General features: G+C 39.8%; 1 protein-coding gene across 7 annotated transcripts; it reads right to left on the bottom strand.

Moving 5' to 3' along the window:
* Positions 1–3,004: 3,004 nt before the first annotated feature.
* Positions 3,005–24,463, bottom strand: CLK4 (CDC like kinase 4). Of its 7 annotated transcripts, none has more exons than XM_034779164.1 (13): positions 24,217–24,455; positions 18,457–18,614; positions 17,115–17,322; positions 15,714–15,804; positions 15,258–15,324; positions 11,690–11,806; positions 11,424–11,590; positions 11,185–11,279; positions 8,450–8,579; positions 6,526–6,608; positions 5,176–5,255; positions 3,454–3,541; positions 3,005–3,366 (listed from the first exon to the last, which is right to left on the bottom strand). In XM_034779164.1, exons 2-13 carry the CDS (start codon positions 18,612–18,614, stop codon positions 3,226–3,228), a joined length of 1,425 nt encoding a protein of 474 aa, XP_034635055.1. In that variant the 5' UTR covers positions 24,217–24,455; the 3' UTR covers positions 3,005–3,225. The 7 variants fall into 7 exon arrangements, with proteins under 7 accessions (XP_034635055.1, XP_034635056.1, XP_034635057.1 ...); XM_034779165.1 differs by having other exon boundaries at positions 3,226–3,366; positions 24,361–24,463; XM_034779166.1 differs by having other exon boundaries at positions 3,226–3,366; positions 24,348–24,447.
* Positions 24,464–24,911: the final 448 nt, after the last annotated feature.

Raw genomic sequence — 24,911 nt, 5'->3', positions numbered from 1 at the left:
GCAGTCAGGGCAGCTCTAGCTTTCATATAGGCTAGCAGGTTGAGATAAACACATAGGGGGAAGTCTACAAACTGCCTTGTCCACACTCACATTTTAAGATGTGTTAGCTAACAATGGTTAAACGTCCCTCCCTCCCCCACCCTGATTTTTTCCAAGTGAAGATAATACCACTGTGGGAAGTCAAGGAAGAGAGCAAGACAAGTTGGACAGACATCTTAGAAGAGGATTCTGGAAGTTTTCTGGTCCCCAGCTGCAGCCACAGCTTCATAGTACTTCTGTAACATCTGTGGAACCTCTTGCACTCAGCCAGGAAAGGTCTTATTCCACACCTGTATCATCATTTGGGACCCCCAACAGAGCTGCTATATATCTTAATTTTACTTTTTTTAAAGTTGAAACAAATATTGCATTTCCATCTCAGAGCAAACAAGCTAGTGCTTGTGGCGGTTTCCTTTTCAAATCTATCTCTGTAGGAGCCTATGTAGCATCTTTTAGGAGCTAAGCTACAATACTCACTTTTGAGCTAAGCAGGACAGCAGGGACACTGATCTTCTCCCTCTCTAATTTCTGGACTTTCCTGAGCCTGGTACAACTCTGGAGTTTGATGGGATAATTATAACAATGCATTTATTTAGACTAGGTGGTCATTGGAAGGACTGCTACCTAGGCAGAAGCCCAACAACTGCCTCTGATTTGCATAGCATTGCCAATGTGAGCTTACTTTCTCCCACTTTGCCTCAGCGATAGCCGTGGCAAATAAATTTGAGAGGAGGACTGAAATTAAGAACAAAGGGAAATTACTCATTTGGGAGAGGCCTGTATTTCACAGCAGTAGGCGTTGCAGATAGGAAAGAGGAATGCATCACCTGTCTCCCCTTCTATAGGGTCAGCTAGGCAAAGTGAAAGAAAGAGTACTAGAGAGGTGGAGCTTGCAAGGGAGTGGAGGGGGAAGATTATATTAAAGGGGTGAGTGTTATGAAAGATTATCATGCATGGTGAGTTGGTATGTCCACAGAGAAGAATGGGCTGTGAAAAAGCTTCCCCAGCACAATTCTGTTTCAAAAGAGTGGTTAGAAGATCAGATGAGACAGAACCAGACAGAAGCAGCTTTGCCCCAAGACCTAGTGTCCACCCCTACCCAAAAACAGTCTAATGGAATGTGACCACTAATCTGAATCTTATTCTGATTTATGGATCACTTAAAGAAACAGACTCGGAGCCTAGTGTCTACGCTGCAATCAGCCTTCTGAAAAGCTGAACCATTTTTCTGTTTTTTGCTTTTAAGGAAGGCTGGGTTGAACAACATTTCAGCTGTAAAGAATTCTAAATGGTGCATACGTCACCTCCACACACATGCACCTTTCCTGTTTTAACTTGGCTTTACTACATAGTCTGTAGGACTGCACTGCAGCAAGGTATGAAAATTAAGTAAAGACCTGGATAAATAGCTATATCTTGCACCTCGCCAAACCCAGACTCTTATGGGGACCACCAGATAAATGACGTTCCAGAAGCACAGACCCTCCCACCCAACAAGCCAATCATGCTGTGTCGAGTGAGTTAAGTAGCACTGAGTAATACAACAAAACCATGATGCAGGTAGGAGATGGGCTGGCAATCTGCCAATTTTTTCTTGAAAATATGTCTGAAAATGACTTTGTTTCCACACTCAGCAATTATGACTAAGAATCGATCTTCTCTTCCCCCTTTTGCCCCAGTTGAAAAGGCCTGCCAATCTTATGTTCATTAACAAGAGTTATGAGTTCCTGAGGCTAAAGCAGAACTATTAGTTCTTAAGTAAATACAGCCCAACTTCATGAGAATATTTACAACATGACTTAATACTTGGGGAGGAGATCATGCAAGTGTCTGTTCCATTAATGAGCATGATTTTGCTACAACTGGGACAGAAAAGTGTAACATTCAATACACAAACTTCCAATGATACAGATGGAAATTTGTATCCACCTTTTAGGCCCCTGATCCTACAAAGAGAACTGCATATGTGAACTGATGTGCCCATGTGCAGCACCCATTTCTGTGACTCTGCATGAATACAGGTTTTCTTTGCAGGATCAGAGTTTGTGATTAACCTTTGTTCCACTTTTGACAGCCACTGATACTTTGAGATATAACATTGCAATTCATAGAAAAAAAGCATGACTTTTACAGCCATATTCCTGCTGTATTTATCCACAGCTGGCCAACCTAAAATTATTTAACAGAACTACAAATTTGCAAAGTCTCTCTCTTCTGGTAGTCAGAAGTTTAGTGATTCCCTCACCCTGAAATTCATGGGTAGACAATACTTCCTCCACCCTCTTTTTTATTAGGAGTAAAGGGACAGGTTTTTAATGTTTGGGAGAGCAGGAGAGTCCCACAAAAACACTCACCGTGAGGCACTTTACTAAGGAAATTATTGGTATTTAGAGATTCAACAAACATAAAGCGGAAGTGCCAGTGATACTCTTAGTAGACTGTCATCTTAACCAAGGAGTACTTGGTAGTATGGGCACCAGGGCCAACAGAAATTTCCAGGAATTCAGACTAGTCAAGATTATATTTATGCACATGTGCATTACACCAAACATTTGGTAAAAAGTGACCCACGCAAATGTACGCTCCCCTCTCTTTAGATTTGCAATGGTCATTAACCATAGTTCAGAAGATTACTGCTCAGTAGGTATTAAATAGCAAGGTTACAGTAAGACCTACTGAAACTGAAAAACAAAAAACAATTAAGGGCTTCTAAAATTAAACTGCATGTAAAATATTTGAAATATGTAAAGGATACTAGTTTATAATGTTACATGTCTCCATACAGAAATGTATGGGTACATACCTAATGTTAGGTATATATGCAATGTTTTTTTCCAGCATCGTTTAAACTTTAACTAATGATTAAACACATGGACTCTTGTTTCAAACTAAAGAAAAAGGTGATATTTGTTAGACCTATCTGTGAAAGAATATTAGTATGCCAACAAGTTTAAAAAACTGCAACTTATTTCAAAAAATGAAAATTACTTTTAATTTTTACATTTTGGTATCCATGATTAAGACCATAACTGATCAACAAGATAAACATGGCAGTGATTCAAAACATGTGGAAATATTTAAACTTAACTGTACAAAATAAATTAAAGTTTACAAAAATCTCACACTAGCTCTGTTGACTGACACAGTCTATGTAGTCTCCTCGGAGAAACACACAAGATCTCTGAATTATTTATTTTTTAACAAGTCAAAGAAAGGATGCTGCAAGGCTTCATCAAGGGTAATTCTTTTGGCTGGATCATACTCCAACATTCTGCGAACAAGGTCAAATAGATTCTGATGATCTGAGTCATGACAATGCATTAATTCCTGAAAGAAAGAAGAAAAATTCATTTACATAGATCCTTCACAAATATGAATCCAGCTGAGAAGGAAATTGATGGCTTTGGGTTTTACCTTTAATGGTTTACAACGTCTCCTAACATATCGACCTGCAGAACTATGTTCATCCCAGTCCAATTGGTCATGCTGAAAATAGCGTTTTCTGCATAGAAAGAGTTTTATTAAGCAATATTTTGCAAGTTTGATCTTGGAAATATCTACATCTTTCTAAGTAATTTTGAAACACCATAAAAATGATGTATACTCTATATCCCTCTATACTTGGATTCAAAAAACCTTTATTTTCCAGCTAACATACATACATGAGAAAACCTGTTATCTATTGCTATATCAGAATACTGACAAAGCAGGTTAATTACTTTGTTTTCCTTGGCATTCAAACCACTAAAAGCAAACATTTAAACTATATTTACACTACTGACAAGTTAGAGAGCCAGAAGCTTCAAAGAAGAGAGTGACTTGTCTTCAGCTTAGACTGGTACACGTAACGGAGAGGATGTCAGCCTTATTGATTTTTATAACTTTTGTTAGTCTTGTATCATAATTTTGGTTTCTTACATTTAATCTTTCTAGTTTTTGAAAAAAGTTGTCAAAATCAAATTCTTAGTACAACTGAATATTATCAAAGTCTTCAGGGACTATATTCCCCAAACACCTAAAAGCTACTGGGTCCAAATAAATGCTTGACAAATGCACTTGTCGACAGCAAGTAGGATGATTTGGAGGGAGGGGGGAGGGGGGGGGAGGAGGAGGATGATGCAGGAGTCTTATTCAGTTTCTGCCAAATGTAAGCATTCATTCCGAAAAATAACTTTTGAAACTTATTTGTAAAAGTAACCAAGCAAGTAAGCAATTAATGTAACTAACAGTGCTATCTTCCTGAATCTGCAGAGAGGCTGTCTAAAGCTTAAATCCTGGCACAACTCATAGCCCAACCATCCAAGCCTGTCTTCTGGAGGTGCTTGTTGTGTTGTGGGGAAGAAATCTTTCCTTCCCAGACCAGACAACTCCAAAGTACTGGTATTACTCCATGTCTGTTTCTTTAGTCTCACAAATGGAGTAACCTTTGTGCTATTTGTAAAAAGCAACAGAGGGTCCTGTGGCACCTTTGAGACTAACAGAAGTATAGGGAGCATAAGCTTTCGTGGGTAAGAACCTCACTTCTTCAGATGCAAGTAATGGAAATCTGGAGACCCACTATTCAGCAGACCCACACCACTTCCACACCTCACCAGTTACAAGAGTGTCCTCAGACCCAGACGACTTGCCCCAATAGACATAAGAACAGATTTCTTTCATCTCAAAGACTTAACTGTGAAGTCTTTTTCACTAAATCCATCCATCTCTATTTATGCTCTCAACAATGCTAGGTGTTGGAAAATTTTGGGATGTTACAGCTATCTCCCTCCCAGTTCTGCTACCCAAATTTTGCATGCACTTTAAACACTGTTGGAAAGTACAATAAATCTTCTGACTAGTGAGTTATTGATGGACTTAAGAATTGGTCTTCTGGATAATCACTTGCACAATTTAGATTTTCAGGGGCTGTTTTGGATGGTCCAGAATTCCTCAGCACAAATTAGACAAACATCTCACTGCTTAAGCACAGTTTAGAATTTATAGCACTTCTTTGGCTCTAGGACTTTCACTCTGCTGAATTTCAAAGTACTGCAGCAAGAGAAACATTAGGTTTTCTCTAAAAAGGTCACAAGAATCAAAAGTGTTACACAACCTAAATACAGGAGTTGCTATTAGCTCCCCCAATACCATATTTACCTTGATTTCTTAATCATGTGAGTTGGTAGAGGCCCTAACATTCTCTCCATCATTGCCAAGTGTTCTTTACTATCATGTGTCTGTAGAAAAAAAGTCATTACAATTTATACACTATTTCTTCCCTTCCACTTAAGTATACTTATTCTACACATCAAATGTCAGCCATTGCTTTATCACAGAATCATTACACATTACCAAAAAATCAGGTATGCAGTGCTGTAAGTAGACACTATACTTTCCAATCAGAGTAAAGTGTTCCCTGAACAAAAGTTTATAATCTAAACAAGATCATACATACACATTTAATTATTCCTATCTTATCAGCTTTTTTATAGTCTAGACAGTGTTTAGGAAACTAATATGTACCCACTTTAGCAGCAAAATTTGGTTTAAGATACTGCAGACAACAGAATTTTCTGAGTAGATCTGTATTATAACAATTTAAATTTATAGTGACTTTCATCCTTCATGAACATTAAGCTTAAATACCTGTTCTTATTATAACCATTTTACTGATGTATAGTCTGAGAGACAGACAGAATGAGTGATGTGCCTGAGATCACTCAGTAAGTCAGTGACCGAGTTTTGATTAGAATCTAGAGGTACTCACTCCATCCATGCTCTAACCTATTAAGACATGCAACTGCCACGTCAAAGGTTCTTGAAAGCACAGGAAGCCTTTTAATATCATTATCTCCTCCTACTCAACTGTATAATTGCCCCTATACTCTTCTGATCATATGCAATATAAGAACACTACAAAGTCTATGGACTTGTGGCATATCTAGCAATTCACCATGTTCATCTGAATTAATTTTTTGAAACTAACATCAGCCAAAAGACTACTGGAACCTAGTTCTATCTACTTCATTCCTCCCTATAAATCACCATATCTACAAATAAATTATGTAAAACTTTTGGTGTTTTGCTTGAGAAAGTTATAAAAGCTAAGGGGATTTAAAAAAAGGATGACTACACCTCTACCCCGATATAACACTGTCCTCAGGAGCCAAAAAAAAAAAATCTTAGCGTGTTATAGGTAAAACCGCGTTATATCGAACTTGCTTTGAACCGCCAGAGTGCGCAGTCTTGCCCTCCCGGAGCACTGCTTTACCGCGTTATATTCGAATTAGTGTTATATCGGGTTGCATTATATTGGGGCAGAGGTGTACTTTATATTTTGTAAGACATTGTATATAAATGTATCACTATTTACACTTTCTATTATAATACTTAAATTTGCAAACATATTTTATGCCTCTTATATTTACATTCTTTTAAGTAGATGGCATTAGAAAATCAAGTCAAGAGCCCGTAATAAAATGGTACATAACTGCTTAACATACATACCTGAAATACTGTAAGACCAAGGTAATATTCAATTAGAATGCAACCTATACTCCAAACATCACAGGGCTGTGACCACCCCAGCGCTACAAAAGACAAACAAAAATTCCAAAGCATGTTTAATTTTTAGCTTAGGCTGAAACTGTATAAGTTACTAATCAACCTCTACCTATTGTTTGCCTAATTCCTAAGCCATTTGTCCTTACAATTTTTCTCTCCCTGAATCATTTTGACAGTACAGAAAACAGAATTTGGCTAGAAAAAAAATGAGAACTGTCAGTTTTTTTTAATGTGTAGAATTGTTGTAGCCATGCTGGTCCCAGGAGAGAGAAGTTGGGTGAGGTAATATCTTTTATTGGACCAAGATAATATCTTCTGTTGGCAAGAGAAACAAGCTTTCAAGCCATACGGAGCTCTTCTTCAGGTCTGGAAAATGTACTCAGCAGCTATGTTTACACTGCAACTAAATGCTTGGGGGCTGGCCTACGTCAGGTCACTCAGGCTTGCAGTGCTCGGGCCACGGGACAACAAACCTGAGGTGTGGATGTATGGGCTGGGGCATGTACAGGGACCCAGAGCTCAAGCTCCAGCCTGAGCACGAACATCTACACTACAATTTTACAGCATCATAGCCTGAGCCTGCTGACACAGGTCTTTAATTGCAGTGTAGTCATACCCAGAGTGTCACAGCCAAATATAAGGCAGAACAGATGGTTTAGCACAAGTAGTTAACATATATTTCAAGGGGCTGTTCAAGGTGAAATGGCCTGTTAACACCTCTCTGGTCATAGGTGGGGAAAGGAAGAGTTAAGAATAAGAAAGCGGCTTTTTGTTGAGCTATTAATAGGTTAAGCCATCATAACCTACTAGATCAGGGGTCGGCAACCTACGGCATGCGTGCCAAACACGGCACGTGAGCCGATTTTGAGTGGCACGCTGCCTGCCCGGTGAGAGGAGGAGGAGGAGGGGCGGAGGGGCCGAAAAGCGCCACGCTGGGGGAAGAAGTGGGGGAGGGGGGAAGCTTGGCTGCCGCAGGACCAAGCTTCTGCCTCCTGCCCCCATAGGGGAGAGCGGTGGGGGGGGTCCCAGCCCCCCGCCACACTCCGCTCCCCTGCCCACTGCTCTCCCCTGCGGGGACAGGAGGCAGAAGCTTGGTCTTGTGGCAGCCAAGCTTCCCCTCTCCCCCGTTTCTTCCCACAACATGGTGCATTCTGGCCCCTCCTCCTCCCAGAGGAGCAGAGCCGAGCGCAGCGTGCTCACTGCTCCATAGAGCAGGCAGAGAGAGGTAGGGATGGGCCTTGGGGAAGGGGGTGGAACAGGGCATATCCCTCCCAGCCCCCTGCCGTGAGCACCCCAGCCTTGTGCCCTGCACCCCCCCACCCCAACACACACCCCTCCCTCTGCCCTGAACCCTCACCCACCCAGCCTTGTGCCCTGCACCTCCACACACCCCCCCCAGCCCTCTGCCCTGACCTCGAGTCCCCCTCCCCCCCAACACCCAGCACTCTGCCCTGACCCCCCCCCACACCGAGCGGGCTGAGCAGGCTGGCGGCGTAAGATCAGCATTTTAATTTAATTTTAAATGAAGCTTCTTAAACATTTTGAAAAGCTTGTTTACTTTACATTCAACAATAATTTAGTTATAGAATATAGACTTAGAGAGAGAGGCCTTCTAAAAAAACGTTAAAATGTATTACCGGCACGCAAAACCTTAAATTAAAGAGAATAAATGAAGACTCGGCACACCACTTCTGAAAGGTTGCCTACCCCTGTACTACATGGTAATAGCAGAAAGGACCATATATTAAATAATTAGGACTGTCAACAACTAGTTAGAGCAGTTTATGGAAAATGATGATGCTCTGGAGTGAATAGTAGTTAAGGAACAAGATCCCATACATGAGAAGGCCTGAAAGTCTCTACTAACCTAAGATAACTTCAGGAGCTCTGTAATGTCTTGTAGACACTAAAGTACTGTGATGTTCATTATCAAAAGTTGCGCTTCCAAAATCTACAACTTTGATGTCTGTGTTTTTTAGTGTGCGTTCATCCCGCTTCTGTAACAATCAAAATACAAACGTGTTACATTTTCTTAATAGACATGCTTATTTAAAGTTCTAGGTTCATACACATAATTTTAAAATACCTATAGGTTTCCAGTTGACCTAATGACATGATAAACTTCCAGCCCAGCCCTATAAAACAGCACTTCCTCCCATAATACACAAAGCAAAAGGAACAAGCTTTGCAACTTGTCCTGAAAGTCAGCAAATATGGGCTCTGTTGCACTGAAGTTCAGTGCATGTGCACATATGCATAAATGGAAATTCCAAAATCAACATCCGCTGCTGAAAATGCTTTGCCTCCGCTGAACATATCTTAATATTTTATGCTAGAATGTCCCAATACACTCAACCAACCAACCAGACATGAGGCTGAAAATGTCCACGTAGTGTGCAGAGGCGGTCAAAAAAGCAAACAGGATGTTAGGAATCATTAAAAAGGGGCTAGAGAATAAGACTGAGAATATATTATTGCCCTTATATAAATCAATGGTACGCCCTCATCTCGAATACTGCGTACAGATGTGGTCTCCTCATCTCAAAAAAGATATACTGGCACTAGAAAAGGTTCCGAAAAGGGCAACTAAAATGATTAAGGGTTTGGAACGGGTCCCATATGAGGAGAGATTAAAGAGGCTAGGACTCTTCAGCTTGGAAAAGAGGAGACTAAGGGGGGATATGATAGAGGTATATAAAATCATGAGTGATGTGGAGAAAGTGGATAAGGAAAAGTTACAGAGGGTCCTGTGGCACCTTTGAGACTAACAGAAGTAAATAAATAAGTTATTTACTTATTCCCATAATATAAGAACTAGGTGCCACCAAATGAAATTAATCGGCAGCAGGTTTAAAACAAATGCAAGGAAGTTCTTCTTCATGCAGCGCACAGTCAACTTGTGGAACTCCTTGCCTGAGAAGGTTGTGAAGGCTAGGACTATGACAGAGTTTAAGAGAGAACTGGATAAATTCATAGTGGTTAAGTCCATTAGTGGCTATTAGCCAGGACGGGTAAGGAATGGTGTCCCTGGCCTGTCTGTCTGTCAGAGGATGGAGATGGATGGCAGGGGAGAGATCACTTGATCATTGCCTGTTAGGTTCACTCCCTCTGGGGCACCTGGCATTGCCACTGTCGGTAGACAGGATACTGGGCTAGATGGACCTTTGGTCTGACCCGGTACGGCCTTTCTTATGTTATGTTCTTATGAGGCATAAAGTGGTTTCTAAAGAATGTATGACCCAAACCACAGAGGGTTTTTATAGATCAACAACTTGAGATTAACTCTAATTTAACTGGAAGCCAGTGCAATCTTTGAATCACAGATAATATGCTTTCTGGGAGAAGCTCTCCTGACTAAGTGGGCAGCCACATTCTGTATAGTGCATAACAGCAAGTCAATCTGGATAGAACTCAAGGCATGGATAGCTGTGGCAAAATCTACATCCAAAATAAAATTACAAAACCTTCTTGTTAAAATGCAAGTAAAAAAGCCCTCTTACTCATTATGTTATCTGAACATTCAAATATAGATGATCCAAAATGGCAAAACTGCTAGAAATTGCGAACCTTAGTGACAAAATGCAAACTCAATAGAGAAGGCACATATTACTGTACTTCTGTCCTTTCTTCTGTTTGTTACCCTTAATGTTACACCTCTTATCCAGGAAGATCCTTATCCATGCCCAAAATCTTTGGTACATGCTGATAGAGATAGTAACTTAAACCACTGTAGATCTAAAGAAACTGAAACAGAACTGGATCTCATCCACAAATCAAGGGTAGCATAGCCCAAATTACCTCACTATTTCCACAAGCAGCTTGTGCACATTAAAAAAGGAGGGGCAACATAACAGAACACTATGTTATATTACATGGCAAAGCTATTAGGCAGACAAGCAGTTATCCTAATGCTACGCTCTGGGTCTCTCTCAGAAAAGAATGGAAAGCAACCCTCTCCATCCCTGGTCAGGGCCCATTGGCATACCACCTCGCAGATACAGAAAAAACAGCATGGACGCTTGTCCTTGTCAACTGCCAGAATACTGACCGACATCACCAAACTGTTCTCCACATCATAACCAAATTGATAGAGGTCAAGTACATCTGAGGCATCATCACTAGTGTCTCTACAACTTTCTAAAAAGATTCCCTGAAAATGGGAGATTAGATGCAGGGCAAAACTGGCACAATACTCAATATTAAGTTTTCTTGAGCAAGGACCTAACAACTACTTCTTAAAAAGACAGTGAAACCGTATCTCCATGCTGGACTTTTGTTGCCAGGAAAAACATAAGTTCAACTCACAGTTCTTAGCTCAAAAGTTCTCTATGAACCCCCAGAACCTCAATAAGTAACATTGCCATGTGTGAACTATCAGAGGATACTGTTCTGCCATTTTAGAGATTGTTTGGTTAAAATCAGACCAATCTTGTCTGTTAAGAGGAAAGACCGCACATCTCAGTGAGCATATGGAAGCTAGGAAAGACAACCTTATTTATCACTATAACTTTTAAACATGGCAAGTTAATTTTTAAAAGACCAAAATAAAAGGTGGTGGTAAGGACAGTCCAATGGGAATTGAAATAAAAGATGTAAATTTACCATTTTAGAGTTGTACTTTACTACATAGTCAGACTCCACAAACAAAATATTTTCAGGCTTCAGATCTGTATGAGTCAACTTATTGTGATGTAAAACTACAAGAGAAGGAGAAAATGGAAATCAATATATATATACACACATATATATATATACACACACACACACACACACACATATAAATTTCCTAAATTTTTTTAGATATGCATGCAGATATTAATAAAAACATTAAGTTTACTTACAATTTATAGACTGGCAAATCTGATATGCCATCTGTCTAATGTCACCAATATGAAATGGCAAAAAGCTGTTTTCTTTAATAAAGTCATAGGTACTAAGTCCCAGCAGCTCAAACACAATGCAAACATGACCATGATGATCAAACCATTCCAGCATCTGGACACAGCGGCTTTAAAAAAGAAAAGAAAGTAAAGTGAATACTCAACTCATATGTGGCTCATTTTGCAAATCCTTAACTCTTTGGTTTATATTCCATGTTTATACTTACAACGTGCTGCTGGGATCCATGGTGTTTAAATACTCCAATACCTGTATTTCTGAACGGGCTGCTTCACGGTATCTACTAACATTTTTCACAATTTTAACTGCTACATGCATTCCTCTCCTTCGAAAAAAAGATCAACTATATTAGTTCTCAAACAAACATCTAAAATTCAAATACACCCTGACCACCAGGGACACTGGAAGATTGTGGACACCTGAGAATTGCAGATTCGTTTTGGGGCATTTAATTTTAGCACTTGAAGGCAGGATAAGCATTATATGGTTTTTAACAGGAGCTCTGGTTAATCAGCAAGAAGCTAGGTTTTACACTAGCATCAGTTTCCAGATGGCCTCAAGATCTCCCCTCAAGCAGCACGTGTTACAGAAGTCTAGTCTCAGTGACAAAAATATTGAACAAGGGTCTTCATTTCCAAAGAGGGGAGAGTACTGCAAAAAAGTTTCTCTGCAATATACACCACATTGTTCTTGCTGTTTTCGAATGTCCTAGCTGGCAGCAGTGAAAATTAACTTTGATAAGGTATAAGAATTAGCTTACTTTTAGATTAAAGGCATGTTTCCCACTATTATAATTTGATAAATCTGCATGTTTTTCGTTTTATAATGTTAACACTAATTAGGGCTGTCAAGCGATGAAAAAAATTAATCGTGATTAATTGCACTGTTAAACTATAATTGAATATCATTTATTAAAATATTTTGGATGTTTTCTACCTTTTAAAATATATTGATTTCAAATACAACACAGTGTACCGTGCTCACTTTATTTTTGATTACAAATATTTGTGCTGTAAAAAACAGACAGTATTTTTCAATTCACCTCATACAAGTACTGTAATGCAGTCTCTATCATGAAAGTGCAACTTACAAATGTAGATTTTTTTTGTTACATAATTGCATTCAAAAATAAAAATGTAAAACTTCAGAGCCTATAAGCCGGTCCTACTTCAGCCAATCACCCAGACAAACAAGGTTGGTTACATTTGCAGGAGATAATGCTGCCCTCTTGTTGTTTACATCACCTAAAAGTGAGAACAGACGTTTGCATGGCACCATTATAGCCGGTGTCACAAAATATTTATGTGCCAGATGTGCTAAAGATTCATGTGTCCCTTCATCTTCAACCGCCATTCCAAAGGACACGCTTCCATGCTGAGAACGGGTTCTGCTTGGTAACAATCCAAAGCAATGCATATCGACGCATGTTCACTTTCACCATCTGAGTCAAATGCCCCCAGCAGAAGGTTGATTTTCTTTTTTGGTGGTTCGGGTTCTGTAGTTTCCACATCAGAGTGTTGCTCTTTTAAGATTTCTGAAAGCATGCTCCACACCTCATCCCTCTCAGATTTTGGAAGGCACTTCAGATTCTTAAACCTTGGGTTGAGTGCTGTAGCTATCTTTAGAAATCTCATATTGGTACCTTCTTTGCATTTTGTCAAATCTGCAGTGAAAGTGTTCTCAACATGAACAACATGTGCTGGGTTATCATCCGAGACTGCTATAACATGAAATATATGGCAGAACGCAGGTAAAACAGAGCAGAATACATACTATTCTCCCCCAAAAAGTTCAGTCAAAATTTGATTTTTTTTTTTAATAAAACGAGCGTCATCAGAATGGAAGCATGTACTCTGGAATGGTGGCCAAAGCATGAAGGGGCATACGAATATTTAGCATATCTGGCACATAAATACCTTGCAATGCCGGCTACAAAAATGCTATGCGAATGCCTGTTCTCACTTTCAGGTGACATAAACAAGCGGACAGCATTATTTCCTGCAAATGTAACCAAACTTGTTTGTCTGAGTGATTGGCTGAATAAGAAGTAGGACTGAGTGGACTTGTAGGCACTAAAGATTTACATTGTTTTGTGTTTGAGTGCAACTATGTAACAAAACAAACAAAAACAATCTACATTTTTAAGTTGCACTTTCATGATAAAGAGATTGCATTACGGTACTTGTCTGAGGTGAACTGAAAAATACTCTCTCTTTTGTTTATCATTTTTACAGTGCAAATCTTTGTAATAAAAATAAACGAGCACTGCATTTGTATTCTGCGTTGTAATTTAAACCAATATATTTGAAAATGTAGAAAAACATCCAAAAATATTTAATAAAATTCAATTAGTATTCTATTTAACATTGCAATTAAAACTGTGATTGTGATTAATTTTTAAATCACAATTAATCGCGTGAGTTAACTGCAATTAATCGACAGCCCTAATTGTAATGTTGTCTTTCTTAAAACTGAGCACAGATCCAAGCAATTCACCCTCTCTCTCTCATTCAGATAATATGGTCTCTCCAATTGATTAGTTGAATGGTAATGATTTAAAAATCATTCAGGATGTGACACCAAGATCCTGAAAAGGACTAGTCAAATGACAGCATGAACTAACCATCAAAAGGAGATGAAGAAATCAACGATAACAATGTTAGTGGAATGGGAGATACGAAACACATGGTTAATTACTTTAATCTGCAGCGTTAAGTAGATTGTTGAAATGATCCAATACACACAGAAGGAAGGAGGGGAATGTTTTGATCAAAAAAATATGCCATTTCCTTGATAAACATCATAATATTCTATGAGGAAGAAGGACATTGTCTTATTGTGTGTTCATAAGAGGTTTGATGGATATGTTGAAAAACCACTGTGATCTAGTGGACTGAATAAATTGCCATGAGCTAGAAACTCTGGTCTCAAACTCTTGAATAGTAACTTCAACAATAATAATGCTGGCTCACTCACTGTGTGGCCTTATCTACAGCAATTTCTCCGAGTTTAATTCTGCATCCCCTTGCATACCCAACACCCCCAAAAGTCAACAAGAGTTGTGGGAGCACAAGAAATGAAGGACTGTGCTACTATATTTCAGTTTCCCCATCTGTGATGTAGAGATAATAATACTTATCTGTGCCTGGCAATTAATGAGGAGTTGCTGTTTAGTTGATGTTTGTACTGTACTTTTTTAAAAGTAGTGTTAAATATTATAAACTGGCCTCTTTCTGAAGGAAACACTCTGCTAGCAGACATTTTCCAAGGGAAATGTGATCACAGAACAAGCTTATGCTGTCTAAGAAACAGAAAAACAAAGATATATTCCATAACCAGGAATATTTTTTCATATATTTTTCAGTTTGCTTACTTTGTGCACTGGCCAGCATTTTGTGTATAACCACAGTTTCACTGTTTCCCAAATGTTTTAAGTGCTGTGTGCATCTTTTGCATAGCAACGGGATAGAGAAAACAGTTAAAAGATAGTAAAATATAATTGAAGAACCACACAAAAATTGACGGGCAAACTCAGCAGCAGGTGCACCAGTATCTGAAACTACATTTATTTTTAAAGTGTGACTAGATTTCAGGTTTGTGATGTCCCTTCAATACTGATAAGCCCAAAGACTCCTTCTCAGAATATATGACATGTTACATTTTATCTGAATCTGTATTGTGTGTCAAAGCAATATAACATTTGGACTATCATTTCTGATCCCAACCAAGGGGTTTTGTTGAGACAATGCCCTTAAGAAGATGACTAACATACTTACATATTGTGATCAATGCATTCCACTACTTTTCCAAATGCCCCTTCCCCTAATGTGGCAATAATTTCATCTAAAAAGAACAAACACAAGAACAATTACTGACCAACTCAACCAATGATTAATGTTATTAATGTAAGATTTTAAAATGTGCCATTATAAAAGCATAATTAAACTTAAATCTCAGCATTTGAATATGTTACGTTATTGGACAAGTGTCATGGAAACAATTAGCTAAGAACTATCTCTTGTTCTAATCTCAAGCTTCAAATTCTACTTTGGAACTTTTGAATAACAGTATTTAAATTCTACAGAAAAGATATGCAAAAGAACAAAAAAGCACAAAAGAACAAAACAAAGAACAATGAAGATTTCTTTAGCCCCCCTTCTCTGACATACTATTCTAAACAGAGTTTCTGCTGAAAAGCTTTTTTTAAAAAAGTGTTGAAAAATGTTCTATACATCTTGCTCTTAGTACGTCTCCACTTTCACAGACCAGGTGACCCTCCTCATCATCCTCTACACTCCTGGATCCTTTCCTTCGGTGACTCTTCTGGAAACGGCACCAAGATCGTCCAGCCAATCAATATATCACAGTGAATTCAGGGCAGAATACGCAATTCATTCAGCAGGGAGATATTCAGGCATTCAGTTACGCACCAGGCCACGAACAGTTGGCAGGAGCAATTTCAAATTCAGTCCCCAGAAATTCACAGGGCACAGTTTATGTTACAGAAGAAAAACATGGCAAGGAACAGATTTTCAGATAAATACTTCAAGTGATAAAGCAACAGAAAACAAAAACACAATTGTCTCTGAAACACTGGTTTAAGTGAAGACTAAGATTAAGACTGCAATGTCATTATTTAGTAATAGCTTGCTATTAAACAGGAAAAAATAATCTTTATTGTATGGTATATATACGGACTTTTAACTGGGGGAGAGTTCCTTGACTGACCAGTAAGGTTTTAAAACAATGGTTTTAGAAATTAAAAAATTTATCAAGCGATATTACTTTTTTTTTATATTCAGAGAAACAAGAGAAAAATTTACTCCAAAAGCCCTTGAACTGCAGTGTATAATCTAACACATCTTTCTGCTTCTACTAAAGAGTGGGGAAGTATGAATACTTAGAATCATAAAACTTAGAGCTGAAGATATTCAAATGGGCACAGTAAAAAAAAAAAAAATTCAGATAGCATGCTTATCCAATCTTCAATAAAACATTCAACAGCCATCAGTCAGACATATGAATGATCAAAATTATGCGAGAAGCAAGGTATGGAAGTGAAGTGTCTCTCTTAACACATTACAGGCATCAGTTGCATGTCATGTTTATCAATTAAATTTAAATACAAGGGTACATATTTCAATTCTTTTTAGTATTGGAGTTCAGTGGGGTCTCAAACTTGCTGTAAAATAGCTGTTTGACCACACTGTGACAGTTGCATTGGGAAGCAGGAAAGGAGCCTGCATTCATTTCCAGAACAGAATTTAGAGGATGTCAGTAACCTAACTATTGGCCAAAGGATATTTCCAATGAAACCAAGTCTTGGATAAAATAGTACTAATGATAGTACTAGAGAAAAAAATCTGTTTACTATGTACCAAAATTCTCATCTAAAGTATATATATACACACACTTATATTTTATATATAAAGGGTTCATAGCTGAATCTCTGTGTGTGTGTGTGTGTGTGTGTGTGTGTGTACACACACGCATGCGAAGAGATTCAGCTATGAACCCTTTATATATAAAATATACCTGTCTAAAGTACCTGTGGCTTAGGAATTGAAGTTTTAACATTCAGTTAAGAAGTCTATAACTAATCTATTAATAATAAAGTTAAAAATTACTCATACCGAATGTGAATGGTGACTGGAGCAATGTCGTCTCTTATGCTTCCTTTTATGACTACTTTTCCTGCTCCGACCCGAGGATTTGCTATAGTGGTGATGGTGACTCTTTTCATCGTCTCTGTGATAATGCCTGTGGTCATATACTTCACAGAAGTCATTTCTGTATTCCTCAACATATCTCCGGTCATGATGATCTCTCTCATTTATGGATCTATCATCCAAGTAATAACAGAAAATACATTTAAAGTGAATTTTCTCCACTTTAAAAATACTTGTGTTCCAACAAGAAAAATTACTTGAGTTGCTAATGCTTATCTGAACATTTATGGCATTTTTATTTACAGCAAAATTCTGCTTTACAACATCTCCCCCACTAGCAAACATTTAGAGATTTTCAGGCTAGTTTATATGAGGGTGCTGGTTAAGTCATCTGTCTAACATATTACCTTACTTTGGAATTGTGTAAACAGAATAACCTGTACAAGAAATCCAGATCCAAATAGGAAATATTTGTCTCAATAGCTGGCATAACTCCACTCCAACAATTCAATCTCTCTTTAAAACATACAAAAATCAAAGATAAAGTGCAAGCCCACCCTTTCTTTGGCATACACCAATGATCCTCTTCCATGTTCTTAAAACATACAAGCAGAAAAGACAAAAACTTAAAACCAATTTGCCACCCTGAAAAATCTAAAAGGGAACTACTCCTGTTATTAGTACTCTGCATTAACACACTAAGAACCAGAGAGATTTTTGGGGTTAAGACTCTCCCCTCAGAAAGCAGGGGCCATGAAAGCTGCAGAGCAAGGAAAAGAGCATCTCATGTTGCCGCACATCCACCCCTACTATTTTAGAAGCAAACTGATGAGCTCTTTAAAATATGGTCTTCCTCTCTCAAAGGAAGGACACAGAACACCTATATCCCCTCTTAAAGGAAAAAAAAAAGCGAGAAAAGACACCTGAACAATGAATGAAAGCAATCTAACCCATACTTACCCTCTTATGAAATGTTCTAAGACAGCAAACCTTCACCTCCTTCCCCTATCCTCATATACATGAGGAACATTTTATTTGAAATTGAATACGTATTGTATTTCAATATAATCCTTGCTATGTGGGTATTCACAGAAACAGATTACATGTTAATATTTTGTATCAGAGATTCGCAATTAAATAATTTAGATCATTGTATCAGTAAAACAAATTCTCTCTTAAACCTGGCAAATAATGAGCCAAATCCTAAAGGAATTACCAGTCTTGTCTGCTCAAAACATTTTTTGTTTTAAATTAATTTTAGTTACAATTAGAGATATCAGTATTGGTAATCCAAAGAATCTTTTACCTGTCTGAAACTTCAAGATGATGTGATTTATAGGGTTTGCTTTCTTGTACACTGCTGTGGGACCTCTTTTTGCGTTTATGGGGAGCACTGTGCTTTCCTTGATCCCAGCTCTTTCTATCATCCCACTCAGAGCAATGACTTCGTTTTGAATGTCGCATCTGTCACAAAAATATTTAAAGGGAAAGAAGGGTTATATTTTAGTATACACAGAAATGATACAGTCGACTAATCCAGATTCAACAGGCTAGTTCATACAGAAATCACAGTTTACCGCCGCTCATTGGGGGTGGCTTAATGATGCCAGTGGGAGAGCTCTCATCTGCCGGCATTGAGCAGCTATATAGGAAACCTTACAGCAGCGCAGACATATCCTAAGAGTTATATATACACCTCTATCCCGATATAATGCTGTCCTTGGGAGCCAAAAAATCTTACCGCGTTATAGGTGAAATCGCGTTATATCGAACTTGCTTTGATCCACCAGAGTGCGCAGCCCCGCCCTCCTGGAGCGCTACTTTACCGCGTTATATCCGAATTAGTGTTATATCGGGTCACGTTATATCGGGGTAGCGGTGTAGTTAGGACTCTGTGCTGTCATGACACAAAAATGGTTACAGACTAAGTCCTCAATCCTACACTGAGAGCTTGTCTTCACGTACAGCGCTACAGCTGTACTGCTATAGTGTTTTAGTGAAGATGCTACTACGCTGACAGGAAAGCTTCTGCTGGCCTAGTTAATCCACTTCAAAAATTCAATGTTTTTCATCACTATGCAAATTAAGGAAGATCTATGGAACACAAACCACTAAGGACTTTTAAAAAGTGTTATTTACAAAACTACAGGTAATATCAAACTGCTAAGGGAACACTGAGTAAGAGGTGGGCTGTTAGTTGTGACACAAAGAAACACTACATTATATAGCAGGGGGGCCTTGCTTGCAGGATATTTGATTAAGCGTAACAATTTCAAGTTAATTTAGTGTCTAGTCCAGGGATCAGCAACCTTACAGAAGTGGTGTGCTGAGTCTTCATTTATTCACTCTAATTTAAGGTTTCGCGTACCAGTAATACATTTTAACGTTTTTAGAAGGTCTCTTTCTATAAGTCTATAATATATAACTAAACTACTGTTGTATGTAAAGTAAACAAGGTTTTTAAAATGTTTAAGAAGCTTCATTTAAAATTAAATTAAAATGCAGAGCCCCCCGGACCGGTGTGAGTGCCACTAAAATCAGCTTGTGTGCTGCCTTAGGCACTTGTGCCATAGGATGCCTACCCCTGGTCTAGTCTTTTTTGAAGACAGAGCATGGATGAATGAAGATTTAAAAACCTATCAGTCATGTCAAAGTAACCCACAAGGACAAGTCTGATATTCCATTGGGGTTTAAACTTCCAAAGAGAAAGTAGTCGGTGACAAAACAGAAAAAAAAATGTGTTTGCCGACAATTCAAGAGGTTGTGATGAGATTTTATTTTGGAGAATTAGAATCTAGAGAGAATAATTCTTGGAAGGCAGCACAAAGTGCAAGTGTTCATTGCTTTTTCAAGACAGACAGAATACTCTCCTAAGTGTAAAATGAGGAAAGGTGTGGTAAGGGCTGGAAAAACAGGTTATCCTAAAAAACTCAGGGTTGAGTAAATGTGGAAGACGTGAGTAAATGTTTCCACAAATAACTTACTTGTTTTATATAAATGCTCTGTGTTTTTTCTTTTTCCTGACTTCTTAAGACTTGGATATGTACAAAAATCTTTTTTCGCCCTAAACTTGTTACAATTAGTTACAAGGAAAAATAAAACAGGGATAAGTTGTCTAATTTATCTTCCCTCAGTAGCTTACATTTTATGATTACACTGACATTTGTCTTAAGTGATGACTCAAGTGACTGAAAAAAATAATTTGCTTAATAAAAGCAGTCTTCGAATAAAGATGGAACAAAACTATTCCAATGAGGACATTTTGGGAAAATCTCTAGAACAAGAACTGCATAAGGGACCAATCTACATGAGAAGGATCAGAGAATTTTTGTTTTGCCAATGAACAGAGGTGTGGCTAAAAAATGGATAGCAGCAGCACAAATTATATCTTTTTAGTAACAGATTATGGATTAAATATGCAGATTCTTTTATTAGAGGCCTTGGAGCTGCTGGATTCTCTAGAAGCAGTAATTACATTGTACAGAGTCAGGAAGCTCAATTCATTTTTTTCTCTAATAGACAATTATCCTGCCTTTGTCACTTCTAAACTTGACTACTATAACAATCTATCCAGAACTATCTTGGAAAGGCCATCCAGAAGCTCCAGCTGCTTCAAAATACAGCTATTATTTACAACAATTTAATTGGGTGCGCCACTAGAAGCAAATTATACCCTTGTTCAAGTCTTTGCAAGTCTTGTTCAAGTCATCCTGTTCATTTCCAGATGCATATCAAGCCACTGATAATCTTTAAAGTCCTGAACCTATGAGACTCAATTACCTTGAAAACTCATTTTCATTTTACATCTTTTCCTCAGTTGAGAATATTGTTAGTTTCTTTAGCTCCAACATCCATAAAAAGAAAAGGTATCTATGACATAACCACTCAGAGGTCATGCACACCTGTGACATCACCAAGGGCAACATGGCCAATCAAAATGCAGCCTTGAATCATCAGTGTCCTATACAGAATTTCTTCACTGCCCAGATTTATCCCTCATGCCTCCATAAAAGCCAACAAGCCTCCTCCCGGTTTTTTATGGAATATGGTTTCCTCGTCATTGACCAGTAGGGGCTCATAGGAGCACTCTAGGTGGAGATGCTAGCTTCAGGCCTCACATCCATATCAGTATGCTTTGTGAAGAGGAAGAAAAGAAAGCCACCTCCTCACTTGAGAAAATAAAGTGAAAGAATACATTTTTCATTGTTCCGGGCTCCAATTCACTAATACGAGGAAGGTGAGAGAACCCTTAAGTCAGTCCTTTTGAGGAGAGTGAGGAATAGACAGGAATGAGAACAGACAATGGTATGGTGCAAAGGAAAAGACTGAGATAACATGTACATTTTCTTTAAAATATTTATTTACACAGAACTGAAGTTTATAGAAGTTATGTTTATTTTCAAACTTTATGCCATAAACTAGTGTATGCTTGTAACTGCTGTTTTTGGTGCTGTATATTAACATGGGTACTCAAAAGTAAACAGTCTTCAAACATTTTTTCCAATAAAATCCACATTATAACAACGCTTATACAATTAGCTCTTTATACATTATTTTATATGTAACTACTAGATAAACCAGTGACTGTATATATATTAATTCAGAACATAAGTTTTAAGATGTTGCACAGTTTTATTTCGCCAATCTAATTGTAACACGGAGTCAGATTTTAGAATTATCTATAGAATCACATTCTGAACCCAAAAAGAACAGGAGTACTTGTGGCACCTGAACCCAATGCCTAGGTAAATATGCAGCACCGCAATACTATAATCCATACCAACCACAGTTCATAAACTCCATTAGCACAGAACTATGCAGGTGTTTTTTAAGTTGGCTGCTCTACCAGAAAGAAGTGCAGGAGCAGATACAGAGTTTCTGCTGTCAAGTGTTCCATGTAGCGACTGTTGAGACAGGCACATGGCACTACTAACAAGCAGAAAAAAATTAGGGAATAGCTATCCAATCAGGAAATCAAAGTCCATTTGTACATCCAAAGGAGTCTTCTGAATACATATTTTAAAATGTGGAATAAACACACACACACACACACACACAAAGCGTGCTAATAACTCACACCGTATATTAAGAGATTCTAAAACTGAAGTATAAAACTAGAATCATCATACTTGAATAAGACTGCAATGAGAAGGCAAGTGAACGACCTTTCATTTCAGAAACTGATCATTGACAGTTATATCAGCAATTCTGACTTGTCTCTCTTCATACCTGGAAGCATTTCTTAACTCTGAAGTTTATACAAAGAATATTGCTAAGTAACATCAGAATGTTGTTAATTAGATCAATTCGCTTTTTTTGACTTCTGACAATGGTAAAAAATCCTTACTACCAAAATTTTTTCAAATAGATTTTAAAAAATCACTTCTATCACCAGTTTTTAACAGAACAGGAAGCACGGTGTTACAAGAGAGGATGAATCAAAAGGTATAAAAAGTACAGACTAAATCCTGCAAACATGGCTAACTTTACTACTGTGAGTAGTCCCAGTGAATTCAATGAAGTTACTCAGGGTAGTAAAGTTAAGCACACGCATAAGCATTTGCAGAATCAGCGCATACCTGACTATATTTTCAGGGAGAAGCCATTCCCCCATATATCCCCTCACCTTTTGCCTCCACTCCCTACTCCAAAGTCATTCCTCTTTATAACCATGCCTCATAATCGAGAACTTCAATTTCTCTCTCTTGGGGATGAGGAATTTTCCTCTTCCCTTCATTCAGCTGCAAATGAATGAGGATTCCAGTTTTTATCATCACACCCTAACCAATTCAGTCTTGCAAGAGTGAGGCAGCTGTTAGGCCTGGAGTGCACCAGAAAATTAAGTCAGCTTAATGACTTCACTCAGGGGTGTGAAAAATCCACACCCCGTGAGTTGTTGTGAAACTGAACTAAATCCCCAGCGCTAAATCAACAGAAGAACTCTTCTATCAACCTTGCTACCGCCTCTTAGGGAGGTGGATTACCCACAGCCATCAAAAACCCTTCCCATTAGTTTAGGCAGCATCTACGCTAAAATACTGCAATGGTTCAGCTGTGCCATCGTAGCATATCAAGTGTACACAAATTAAACACAAAAAGGGACCCAGTCAGTACTAACCAGTGACCAATCATGCAAGGAAAGGGAAGACCCCACACCCCACTAATTCCAAGGGTCCCACATCATCACTGGGGGAGGGGATGGGGCGAAGGGAGACGAGGTATTGCTACACCCTGAAGAGATGAGTGGGATGAAATTGAAGACCCTTGCTGCTTAGTTTGCTGAACTCACCACCTCTCTGCTGTGGAACGTAGATTCCCAAGTTCCTCCTCCCAAATCATGGAGTAGCCAACTGGAAAAACAGCTGCGCGGGAGCCCATTGTTACTCCAGCTTCACTCTGCAAGGGCTCAGCCAGGCCCTGCCCTACTGTAAAGCACACTGCAGCTGTTCCCCACCAGGCTGCACTCCAGGATAAAGTCCTGCGCCCTCCTCCCTCCGAACTCATCCGAACTCATCACGTTTGTGCTGCCCAGACACCACAGGGTCACCACGGCAGCATTTCTCCAACGCCCCCCGGCTTCCTAGGGCAATCTCAGCTACTGACACTAATCTAGTCACCCCCGAAACTGCCTGTGCCCCAGATCCATCACAGGCCATCCTCCTCCCCGGGAGCTACCAGGACCGCCAAGGAGACCGGGGACGCTGCTGCTAAGGGCCGCTAGATGGAGAGCGGTGAGGGCCGATGGCCCAGTATGCGCAGGACCACGGCCATCGGCTTCCTTGGCCGGCCCCGATCCATAGTCAGGGTACGAGGCGCGTGTCTCCCTGGCAGTTCCGCGCGCGGCGTGGGTATGTCTGGGCTGTTCTACCAGCAGGGGCCTCACGGGGGGGTTACCTGCAACCTGGGCAGGTGCCAGGGCCACCCGCGTGAGGGCCCAGCGAAGCCTGTCCAGAAAGGACTCACCCCCCACGAGCCCTCCTCCTTCACCCCCCCAATTACCCCCCTCAGAATCATCCCCTCCCTTCTAAAATCCCCCTCCGGCCCCTTCCCGCCACCATGACCCCACCTCGGGCAGCCCCCGGCCCTGGCTGAGGCGATAAGTGACCAGCGTCGCGCTCCGCCGGCTCGAGTCCACCACGACGTCGGCCTCCCCCGGCCCCTGACAAGGGATCGGGATGGGGGGGGGGGGAAGGTCACCTTCGTCACTTACGGCAGGCGAGGAGCTGAGCGAAACCCGTCTCCGCTCAGAAACAAAATGGCGGCCGCCCCCGAGCACTAGATACCTGCGGGTCGCTTCCCCCCACCCCCGGTGCGGGATGACGTCACACGCACTCAGCAAGGGATGGGCTGAGACAGAAACAACGGGACTCCGCCCCTTAGCGGGAGCGGCGATAGGGAAGCATTGAGGCTCCGAGACTCCGCCCCCTGTTGGCGGGGAAGGGGAGATACAGACTCCGCCCCTGTGGTGGGGAAAGAGGCGGTGCAGAGGCTTATCCCCTATTTGTGGGGCACTGTAAAGCGAGGCACAAGGACTCGGGCCTGCTGGAGTTAAAGGGAGACTTGGCATTGGGAGCTGTGGAAAGCACTCGGCTGCCCACAGGCCCCTGCGCGCTGTGGGTCAGAACCTCAAAGATATTTTACACACCTAACTCCCATTGAAATCAGTGGGATTTAGGCACCCAAATAACTCTGAGGATCTGGCCTTGGGGGCCGAACCCACCCCACTGCTAGGGTGACCGGATGTCCCGATTTTATAGGGAC

The sequence above is a fragment of the Trachemys scripta genome, chromosome 8 (assembly GCF_013100865.1).
Source record: "Trachemys scripta elegans isolate TJP31775 chromosome 8, CAS_Tse_1.0, whole genome shotgun sequence".
Classification (NCBI taxonomy): domain Eukaryota; kingdom Metazoa; phylum Chordata; order Testudines; family Emydidae; genus Trachemys; species Trachemys scripta.
Note: the sequence above shows the minus strand (reverse complement) of the source record. Positions and strands in the feature narration are given on the sequence as shown.

Coding starts and splice junctions, on each gene's coding strand:
- CLK4 (XM_034779165.1), bottom strand. CDS start 18,614: ATGCGACATTCAAAACGAAGTCATTGCTCTGAGTGGGATGATAGAAAG. Junction 15,325..15,713: donor AGACGTACTAAGAGCAAGAT/GTATAGAACATT, acceptor TGTTCTTTTTAG/ATGAAATTATTGCCACATTA. Junction 11,280..11,423: donor GATTTGCCAGTCTATAAATT/GTAAGTAAACTT, acceptor CTTCTCTTGTAG/TTTTACATCACAATAAGTTG.